This window comes from Metopolophium dirhodum, chromosome 2 (assembly GCF_019925205.1).
Source record: "Metopolophium dirhodum isolate CAU chromosome 2, ASM1992520v1, whole genome shotgun sequence".
In the NCBI taxonomy this organism is placed as follows: Eukaryota; Metazoa; Arthropoda; class Insecta; order Hemiptera; family Aphididae; genus Metopolophium; species Metopolophium dirhodum.
Window position 1 is genome coordinate 5728099 of NC_083561.1, and position 11189 is coordinate 5739287.

General features: G+C 27.2%; 2 protein-coding genes across 4 annotated transcripts; one reads left to right on the forward strand and one right to left on the reverse strand.

Moving 5' to 3' along the window:
• Positions 1-631: 631 nt before the first annotated feature.
• On the forward strand, positions 632-3899 carry LOC132939954 (UDP-glucosyltransferase 2-like). The gene is made up of 4 exons (XM_061007397.1): positions 632-1510; positions 2289-2508; positions 2581-2800; positions 2861-3899. Exons 1-4 carry the CDS (start codon positions 683-685, stop codon positions 3147-3149), a joined length of 1557 nt encoding a protein of 518 aa, XP_060863380.1. The 5' UTR covers positions 632-682; the 3' UTR covers positions 3150-3899.
• Positions 3900-5856: 1957 nt separating this feature from the next.
• LOC132939957 (UDP-glucosyltransferase 2-like) lies at positions 5857-10195 on the reverse strand. 3 transcript variants are annotated; one of them, XM_061007401.1, is made up of 6 exons: positions 9217-10195; positions 8207-8480; positions 7642-8134; positions 6566-6785; positions 6283-6502; positions 5857-6199 (listed from the first exon to the last, which is right to left on the reverse strand). In XM_061007401.1, exons 2-6 carry the CDS (start codon positions 8461-8463, stop codon positions 5914-5916), a joined length of 1476 nt encoding a protein of 491 aa, XP_060863384.1. In that variant the 5' UTR covers positions 8464-8480; positions 9217-10195; the 3' UTR covers positions 5857-5913. The 3 variants fall into 3 exon arrangements, with proteins under 3 accessions (XP_060863384.1, XP_060863383.1, XP_060863385.1); XM_061007400.1 differs by having other exon boundaries at positions 7642-8480; positions 9217-9394; positions 9505-10194; XM_061007402.1 differs by lacking the exon at positions 9217-10195 and having other exon boundaries at positions 7642-8045; positions 8124-8226.
• Positions 10196-11189: the final 994 nt, after the last annotated feature.

An 11189-nucleotide genomic window follows, 5' to 3' on the forward strand; every position in this document is an offset into this window, starting at 1 on the left:
TAAAATGTTTGTATTAAGAATAATAATCCTTAAGTATGGTTTTATAAAAATATAAGCTATATATTAGATGTTATATCTCAAAAACAACTCATTTGAATTTTGATTTAGGTACAACAAATTCTCAAAAAAATATCTGCTGAATAAGTAAAAGTGAAAAGAGGGGTTCCTATTTGAAAAACATAAGATTGTATGTCACAGGATCATCCTTAAGCTGTACAAAAAATCTCAAGTACCTATAAGAAAACATGGTCTCCAGGAATTTTGAATGGTCCTTTTTTATCACCCCTCTGCTGTATTTTATATTTGTTTATTTTTTTTTTTTTGGTAGAGTATGGTAATAACCAGTTATAATACAAATATAAGAACGGAATGAAACTTAAAATATTTTTTCACTGTATAACCTGAACGTTTTGAGTGCTGTAAACCATATCTTAATGACTTAATACATTTATCTCTTGATTGCAGACTGTAAATAAAGTTTGGTAGTATAAACTACTTACTTATTTTATATACAATTTAGTCAATAACATATTAATATACATAGTATTATTGGGTAACAATTTTTTTTTTTTTTTTAGAAGATAATGGGCCAAATGAACTAATTAAGGACGCATTGTTTTTTTTACTATAGTTCGCGTTACGTGCCTACTCAATTTTGAGCAATTATACCACAAAATTAAAAATGTCGCACAAATCCATGATTTCAATAGTTATTTTTACATTAGTCAGTTGTACGTGTATTCAATCAGGAAATACTGCTCGGATATTAGCTATTGAGACGTTTGCAGGCAAGAGTCATTGGAATTTCATGAGCTCTGTGCTTCGAGCAATGACGGACAATGGAAACAACGTTACGGTATTTACACCATTTCTTGACGGTAATCGAGAAAACTATACAGAAATAGATATGTCTAATATATTTCCCATGAAACTTAACATGAGTATAGTGAGGATAAGAAATATATTCAACAATTGGTTTACGCCAATTTCATTTATGATGAAAAATACTGGGAGACGAAGCTGCGAAATATTGCACAATAATGATCAACTAAATGATTTTTTGGAAAACAAATTGCAAACCGATTTTGATGCAATTGTCATTGAACCTGGAATAGTTTCAGGTTGCTTATCGTACCTGGGAGCAAACTCAAATTTGCCAGTGATATACACGTCTCCAATTCCAATAAATACTTATACAGAACGTGTTACTTATGGCGATGTCAGTAACCCGGCAACGGTATCATCAATGTTATTGAATTTTGCTGTTCCTAAAACGTTTTTTCAACGGCTCACCAATACACTTATTTGGTTGTACTCCAGTATAATAGTTAAATTTCAAGAATTCTTACTTCAGTTATTCGATTCAAAACCTTATGACTTAGGAACCATAAATCCTCCGTCGTTGGTCTTTATGAACACTCATTTCATAAGCGATAAGTCTAGACCAACTCCGCTAAATGTTGTGAATGTTGGTGGCATTCATTTAAAACCATCCAAAAAATTACCTAAGGTAATAATTTTAAACTGTATATTTTATAATGAAATCTTAAATAAAGAGTCGTACAAATAATATCCGCACAATAGATATATTTTCTTAAATAGGTACCTACATAATTTTTAATCAAAATAAAAAGTAATTTTAAATATTTGAATCTTAAATGTATTAAAAATTTTAAATGTATGTATGCCTTTTTTAAGAACTTGTATTTCAACAATAAAATACAAATTAATAAATCTGCTAAATAGGTGCCTACTTAATTTTTAATCAAAATTTTAATTTAATTTTTAATTATTTAAATGAATGCACAAGATTGAAGACATACCTAAATCTTATAAAATATAATTTTTAAAAAATTGCACATTTTACAAATTAATGGGGATATTTAAAACCAGTATTTCAACCTTTTTAGTAAGAAAAATAAGATTTTTGATTATAAAAAGAATTAAATTATTTATAATAACATATGAGTTTCACCTATTAGAAATCTAAAGTTATTAACATAATATAATAAAATATTTGTTATTATAGAAACATTACATTTTAGTAACCTATTAATTTAATATTTATGGTATCTTATCATATTTTCATAAAATAATACTTTTCTATTTTATGTATAACAAATTTAATATGTATTTTTGTACGCACTTAATAAATAAGTAATTTAACTACAGGCTAATAACCTCAGGAGTTGAAGCCTTATTTAAATAAAAAAAAAAAAAAAAGTAATTTAACTATTTTAAAAATAAAAGAATTTAATTGTTTTTACGATAAAAATTATTGGTTATAGGATATATTGGATTTTATTGAAGACTCACCACATGGAGTAATTTTATTCACATTTGGTTCAACTATTGCGATGTCTTCAATTCCGAAATATATTTTAAGTGCTTTTAGAGAAGCATTAGCTGAACTTCCACAAAGAGTTTTGTTGAAATACGAGGGAGAAATGGAAGATAAACCAAAAAATGTCATGACAAGAAAATGGTTTCCCCAACGAGATATTCTCTGTAAGATTTTCCAATAAACCAAATTTCGACACAATTTGTAATTTTATTAATATTTTTTTTAATGATTTACAGTGCACAAAAATATTAAGCTCTTCGTCAGTCATGGTGGAATATCGGGATTGTATGAAGCAGTAGACGCTGGAGTTCCAGTCTTAGGATTCCCAGTATTCGGTGATCAGTATAGGAACATAGATAATTTAGTTGAGGCAGGCATGGGAATATCTATGGAAATATATGCGGTAACTAAAGCAGCTTTTTTGAAAAATGTATTGGATCTCGTTAACGATGAAAAGTAGGTATTTTTTGATGGCCTACATTTATTGGTATTTCTAATATTATGTATTTATTTTAGATACATTAAAAATGCCAAAATTACTTCAGAGATATTTAAAGACCGACCAATGTCACCAGAAAAGTCTGTTGCTTACTGGACAGAATATGTTATTCGTCACAAAGGAGCACCACACCTAAAATCTCAAGCTCTTAATTTAACGTGGTACCAATACTTTTTATTAGATATAATTGCTGTAATGCTTATAAGTATTTTCATTTTTATATTAATTGTTTTAAAATTCTTTAAATTTATTCGTACAATTTACAAAAAAATATGTTCATCATTCTCTAAAGTAAAATCTGATTGATGTATTTTATAGTTACCTATAACTTATAACTTATAAATAATGTATCAATTTATTTTAACTTAAATGGTTTTGTATTTTAGATTCTGAGCGAAGCGATGAATGTATTGATTCTACAATGATGTGTGTTTTTTTTTTTATTTTTTTTTTATTTTTGTGTCTGTCATCACCTTTTAGGACAGTAAAAGTGCTTGGATTTTCTTCAATAGTAACTTTTCTGATAGGAAAGTGAATCTAGTTGGTACTTTGGGGGGTCAAATTTCCCAGTAGTTTTCACAAGCGACGTGAAAAACAAAAGAAAAATTAAGGAAAAACGGGAATTTTTACGTAAAATCTGTTTTCGAGAAAATCGATTTTTGGTTTTTGGTGTAACTCTAAAACAAATGACCGTAGGGACATGAAATTTTGACTGAATGTTTATATTAGCATTTTCTATACACCATAAAATTTACAAAATATTTTGACTCTTTTTGAGCTGTTTACGGCCATTGTCAGTTTTCAATTTTTTTTTTCTATAAATATCAATAAAATTTTATCTGTTGAGTAAAAAAGCTTGAAAATTTAATAGAAGGCTCCTAGGTTATTGTTTCAAAGGCAGATGAAAAAAATTAAAAATCCTTAGTCACAGTTTTTAATTATAAGCATTTAAAGTTCAAATTTTGACAAAATACGGAAAAATCACGAAAAATAGCAAATTATTTTGATGAGAATTCATAAAAATTTTTCTTTTTAAATCTAAGATTTGAAAAAATAATATAAGATTACTCATAAGTTTGTCTACCTTTATCAAAAAAAAAATGTCTAGAAGAAACTTAAATTAAATTTTTATGAGCGTCTGAAATTTATATTTTTACAACATTTGATATTTACTCGATTTCTCATGTAACAATTTTCTTATTTTATTGTAATTAAAAAACGAATGACTGTAGATACTTGAAAATTTCACTGAATGTTTATATTAGCATTTTCTATACACCATAAAATGTTGAAAATATTTTGACTCTTTTTGAGCTGTTTACGGACATTGTCAGTTTTCAATTTTTTTAGTTTTTTTTTCTATAAATATCAATAAATTTTTATTTGTTGGGTAAAAAAGCATGAAAACTTAATATAAGGCTCCTGATATATCGTTCTAATAGCAGTTGAAAAATATTAAAAATACATAGGCACAATTTTTTTTTATAAGCATTTAAAGTTCAAATTTTGACAACATTTATCAAATTTATAATTTATTATTTATTTATTTTTAACTTTTATGGCTAAGGATTGAAAATTTAAAACAAGGCTCCACGTAAATAGGTTATATATAAATTACTTTATTCACAATAATATCATCAAATATACTTGGTAAAATCATAGGCTGACTGACCGTTTTCGCTCAGAATCGTTTTTCTTATACAATGATATATTATATCATTGAATTCAAATTTAACACCATCCATTACAGTGACCCACTTGTAACCTACAGTACAGCAGAGCGACATCCACTTATCCACCTTTTTTTAATTGTACTACTATATTTTATATGTATAGTGTAACTCTGTAAAGTGTAAATATAAAAAGTGGATGTCGCTCTGCTGTACAGTAGGTTACAATTGGGTCACTGCATGGTGTTAAATTTAATTTCAATGATATAATATCATTGTATAAGAAAAACGATTCTAAGCGAAAGCGGTCAGTTAGCCTATGATATTACCAAGTATATTTGATGATATTATTGTGAATAAAGTAATTTATATATGACCTATTTACGTGGAACCTTGTTTTAAATTTTCAATCCTTAGCTATAAAAGTTGAACATTTTATAAATTTTTAACATCATAATAATTATTATTTTTTAAATTTGATAAATGTTGTCAAAATTCGAACTTAAATACTTGTAAAAATATTGTGCCTATGTATATAGTATAATATTTTTCAACTGATATTGTAACAATATATCAGGAGCCTTGTATTAAATTTTCACGCTCTTTTACCCAACAAATACAATTTTATAGATTTTTATAGAAAAAAAAACTAAAAAAATTGAAAACTGACAATGTCTGTCAACAGCTCAAAAAGAGTCAAAATATTATCAATATTTTCTGGTGCATAGAAAATGAAAATATAAACATTCAGTAAAATGTTCATGTATCTACAGTTATTCGGTTTTGAATAACAATAAAATAACAAAACCGCTATTTTGTATTACATTTATAATTCTTAGATTTAAAAAGAAAATTTTTTATGAATTCTCAACTTAAATAATTTGCTAATTTTCGTGATTTTTGAAAAAAAATGTTCTAAATAGAAAAGTGATTAAAAACCGGATTAAAATTCGACGTTTATGTATTACTTAGATTTTTAAAAGGAAGGAGCTTAGTTTGACGCCTCAAACTGTGCTATACTATTTATTTTAATGGCGTTCCATACGTTTATAGGTAAAAAATTTGAAAGATGTTACTTTTTTTCAAACCGAGGTGTTGGTGACCTGTTGATGACTTTTTTAATGCGAATTTTACTTTTAGAACCTTACATGTTTAATGTATTGACTTTGGTTTTATCCAACAAACCTCACATATAGGTAAGTTCAAACTCATATTTTGATTTCGATAATTTTTTTTATAAATTTAATTGTTTTATATATAATGTAAAAAACTAGTAAAATAATTAATATGATAACAGCAATGTGTGCAAATAGTGTGTTATCTGAATAACTTATTGTACAAAATAATGTATACATGCATTGTTTTTATTCGTTATAACAAAAATATTTTTAAACAAAAGTTTACTCAGATTTTGATTTTGATTTTATCGATGACTTAAATATCGTTTTTTTTATACATTTAAATGTTTTATATATAATGTAAAAAACTAATAGAACAACTGATATGACAACGGCAATGACGTCCAGTAAAAAATATTGATACCATTTCAAATTAAGTGCTTGAGATTTTAAGTGAGGTGCGCCTTTATGACGAATAACGTATCTCGTCCAATAATCAATGGTTGTTGACGGTGTCGATGGACGGTCTTTAAAACGATCAGAAGCGATTTTAGCATTTTGCATGTACCTAAAAAAATTGTATTATTATTAAAAAAGGAAATTATATTTTTAACTGTATAATATTATATATTGGTAAATTGTTATCCTTACTTTTTATTGTTAACGAGCTCTAAAATAGCTTTCATAAATATATCCTCAGTCACAGAATCAAGGTTCATTAAAATTGCCATCCCTGCGTCTACTAAATTTTCTAAATTTCTTGATTGGTCAAAAAACACGGGAAATCCAAGAACCGGAACACCAGCATCCACAGCCTCATACACCCCAGATATTCCTCCATGACTTATAAATAATTTTATATTAGGATGCACTGTAAAAAATAAATAAAAATGCCTTTTATTTTTTTATTTATCAATATTTTACTGAATATTACTAAGTATATCTCGTTGAGGAAACCATTTCTTTATCATGATATTCTCTGGTTTATCAATCATTTCATCTTCATATTTTAACAACACTCTCTGAGGAACTTGACTTAATACTTTTATAATATTGTTTCTAATAGTTTCCGGTATCGAAGATACTGCCACTACAGAACCTAATGTAAAAACAATGACTCCGTGTGGCGAACTTTCGATGAATTCTAAAATATCCTGTATAAATATCAAATATTTTAGTGTTTAATATAATTTCGAATTTCTAACAATTTTAATACTGTGACATTTAATCTTTCATTGATTTTATTTTAAACCTACTTTCCTATGTTGAGCATTATCTTGACAAATTATTTAAATAAATTATTTAGACAAATAGATAAAACTTTCGTCGTGTCTAGAAAAATATTTAAATAGACCATTCAAATTTAAAATTTTTTTTTCCGGGCCATAGTGGTAGGTATAAGCCATAACTCATAAGGTATATTATACTTTATATTTACATAGATATAATTTAGATTTTAACTTAAATCTCCAGTCTGTAACTAGATAAATTGTATAAAATTATATTTTATCTTTTCTACATTACGTTATTAATTTGATTACACTGCTACTTTCACACTTTTTTCATTTATATATTTTAATTTAATACAATAAATTTATTGTTCTGAATATTAAATTGTATTAAAATTTATTTTTCTGATTTGTTCTGTACATTGGTTTAAACAAGGGTCTGTTAAATGTTTTAGTACAAAATATGGATGTTACAATCCCCTAATATTTTGAAAACATAAGATCGTACTTTAAGACGTCTGTATACCCGCATGTGTTATCTTGACTCACTAATACATAATATAGGTACCTTCCGATTTTGTATTAAATATATTACTATTTTAGAGTCAATTAAAAATTCTAGTATTAAACTTAAAGTTGATATTATTATCAATGTCCTCAACGCGTTGTCTTATTATGATCTATTAATTTACAAGCGAGTCATGTGTAGGTATGTAAAATATTAATATTCAGTAGGTATTGAGAGTGATTTATCTTATAGATGAATAAAATAGGTACTCACGTCAGGTATTTTTTTTGGTGGACTGAGATGTATACCACCAACTTGAATGACACTTGGTGGAATAGGTCTTGCGGCATCGGTAATAAAATGTGCATTACTAAATATTATGGAGGGTTTAACGGGTTCGATCAGATCAAAAGACTCTTTATCTACTATTCTTGCCAACCAACCTTTGTACTGAATCAAAAATGTTGTAGAAAACAACAACATAGTGTTTGTAAATCGTTCAATCATTGTTCTTGGAACGCTGTGATCAGCCAATACATGTGATACAACTGCTGGGTTTGGATAATGTCCTAAGACAGAACGTTCCATGTATGATATTAAAGGAGGTGGTGTGATGTATATTAATGGTATGTCCAGTTTTGCAGATAAATATGAAGCGCATTCCGATGCCATTAACTCTATAAAGATGACATCAAAATTTGATTTGTAGTCGGTTAATATCCTCTTAATGAAATTATTTTCATATAATATCTTACAATTGTTTCGGCTATAAATATTTACATAATGAATTAAATCAAAGTATGAAGTAAGATGTTTTTGTACCAAATCAATGTCCAACCGTAACATTGAGAAAGTTTCATTAGATACATCTATCTCTGTGTAATTTTCTCTGTCACCATTTGGGAATGGTGTCAAAACTGTTACTTGATGGCCGTGTTCAGTTAATGCACGAATTATTCCTTCCATAAAATTCCAATGGCTCTTTCCACCTATCGTCGAAATAGCCAAAATGTTTCCACCTTCTACTTGTTTTAAATACAATGCAGTAACACCAAAATAAAATGTAATAATGGATAGCTTAATGAATATTGTCATAATGTTATACTGACACCCTAAAAAGAATGAAAATTGTAATATTATTTATAAGTCATGAATTTTTGATTTGGTAAAAAGGATTGCCCTTTCAGGATCAGCATTACCAATTAATATAGTTTCTATTAGGTACCTAGAAATTTAGAATATTACATTTTCTAAATTATTGTTTTTTGTTGATTATTAATTATTTATAATTGTTAGTATTTTAAGTTACTATCATTTTATTTTTATTAGATATCTTGAATTCTTGAAGAATTAAAATTGTAGAAACTTGAAACATTTCACCATTACTTCTTTTGTTTGTTTGTTTTTATTATATTGAATAAATCTACAATCTATTTATTTTTTTTTTTGCACAATAAGTAGGTTAGATAAGTGACAGTAAAAATAGGTTGACATGAATCTTAAGATTAGGGAGGATACCGAGTTGTGGTATCACCGTATACACCATTACTTAAATTATCATTTTCAATACTCTATAATCTATAATATATATATTTTTAAAATATTTTAACTTAGATCAAGCTATTTATAATTTAGGTATACCACGACAAATATTTTTATAACATTTTTTTTCTTATTAATGCGTATTTTAACATTATATTATAATATCTCGACAATTATGAACATGTCATTGATAATTAGATATATGGATTGGTAAATCTCACACTATTAGATTTTAAGGCCTGATTGGCGATTGCAGTATACCTCAACTTAAGCGTAATATAATTATTATTACATTTAATAACAAACCTTTAAACGTTCAACGTTGTATGATGAAATAAACTATAATCACTAATTCAGTAATAAACGTTTTTACTTGTGACTTATTGAATATTGTAAAATGATAAACTAAACTAATAGTCTTGCAAATCATAACACGCGTGCCAACAGTTAGTTTTACACTGAATGTATACTTAATATTAAATGCCTAGTAATTAAAAATAATATATTTTAACTATGAGCATAATAATCAGTATATTGTCTTCTAAAATTAAAGATAACCCTTAAATGACGTAATAGTCTTTTTAAAATCTATACTTTTCCGGGGAGCTGTAATGCAAATCGTGGTTCTCTCCCCGATCCTCGACAATACGAAAAGAAAAAAAAAACTTTACTTTTACCCAGCAAATAACAATTGTCCGCGAGTTTTATTTTTAAATCCGCCACCATTTGCCAAGCTAGAAATCTATAAAGGCATCGAGTACCTACAGAATAACACACAACACTATTTAATTCACCTTCATCAACACCGTCAATCATTATCAAATGAGGAACTTCCTTTGAACACTCGTTATTATAGATAAAATAAGTTATAAGTTATAACATACACAGTGCACGGTGCACTTGGTACCCAAAACCAGTAGTAATTTCATCTAGAATGTAGGTGGTAAGTATTCGTTGTAGGTACAGCGTTAATTTGTCCTATATTTTATAATTTAATCACCTGCTCCTGATTATTTTATCAGTTTTTTTGTACACGGCCATTTGAGATAAATAACAAATACCTAATAAAATAAATGTTGTTTCTTGTGTTTGCTACTCATTCACAAGACAGTCGTAACTCTTTACTAATCAAAATATTGAAAACTATTTGTAATCTACATGCCTATGTTCAGATTACCAATTCATACACAATATTAGTATGTTTTACTGCTGTAGATTACACGATTATTGGACCCAATTCAAATAATTGATTACCTATTTGATTTATAATTTAATATTTTTATGTATAATTTAAACCATTCAGTCCACTGATTAGGTACTGACCTATGGTTCGAAAATTTAAGGTGTTTAAATTATAAAAAAATAACACTTAAATCTGAAATAAGCACATATTTGATAAGGCATTTGAATGTAAAATACACTAACATATTCAAATTATAATAGTATTTATGAACTTTTATAGGTTCTCAATTACCTACCTAATAGTTGATCCCTACCGCTACCATTTAGTTAATTAATGCGTACTGGGTACATCATATTATAATTATATCCTATAGGATAATTGTTATAAACTGCTACTTTGCTACTTGTATTTTTTTTCAGTATTTAATACATTTTTATGAAAAAGAATAATTTTGTATATAAAAGATTATTTTTTTGAAATTATAGAGCATAGAAAAATCTTATTTTTAATAAAGCATGTAAATCCGGTCTCTAGTTATAAATTTATAATCATGATATCTAATACAATAAGATAATGACTAATTTTTACTACACGTCCTCTTATCAATGATTATTTTCGTTCATAATTCCTCATTTATTTCGATTATTTTCTTATTTCTTTAACACATTGAGTGTAGTAATATAATTAGTCATTATCTTATTGTAATAACATGATTATAACTATAGTTATAGTTATAGTTACTAGTCATAGTTCTTTACAATCGTGTTATATTCTTATCTATCTCTGTATGAGGCACGATTAAAGATATATCTTTAAGTCTATACTCTGTCCAGCGAGAGAACGTGCCAATTCTGCGCATCCCCCCGCGTCTCCTTTCTATCGAAACCGGTGCCCGCATGGCAGGGTGTTGCGTGGGGGAACCAATTTTGGTCGGTGCGCGGCGAGTTCTCTCGCTGAACAGACTATATAAGTATATCTTTAATCGTGGTATGAGGTACCATATAATGTTCTATGAGGTACCATATAATGTTCTATGGAGGTACTCCACTGACACCAATATATTATTAAACTTATTAAAGTAAATATGAATATATAG

What these genes read in the sequence shown, in the direction of transcription:
- LOC132939954 (XM_061007397.1), top strand. Translation starts at nt 683, where the DNA reads ATGTCGCACAAATCCATGATTTCAATAGTTATTTTTACATTAGTCAGT. An exon ending in CATCCAAAAAATTACCTAAG is followed by an intron (nt 1,511 to 2,288) that starts GTAATAATTTTA and finishes TATTGGTTATAG; the next exon opens with GATATATTGGATTTTATTGA. An exon ending in TCCCCAACGAGATATTCTCT is followed by an intron (nt 2,509 to 2,580) that starts GTAAGATTTTCC and finishes AATGATTTACAG; the next exon opens with TGCACAAAAATATTAAGCTC.
- LOC132939957 (XM_061007400.1), bottom strand. Translation starts at nt 8,463, where the DNA reads ATGACAATATTCATTAAGCTATCCATTATTACATTTTATTTTGGTGTT. An exon ending in CACCAAAAAAAATACCTGAC is followed by an intron (nt 6,786 to 7,641) that starts GTGAGTACCTAT and finishes ATATTTATACAG; the next exon opens with GATATTTTAGAATTCATCGA. An exon ending in GAGCTCGTTAACAATAAAAA is followed by an intron (nt 6,200 to 6,282) that starts GTAAGGATAACA and finishes CAATTTTTTTAG; the next exon opens with GTACATGCAAAATGCTAAAA.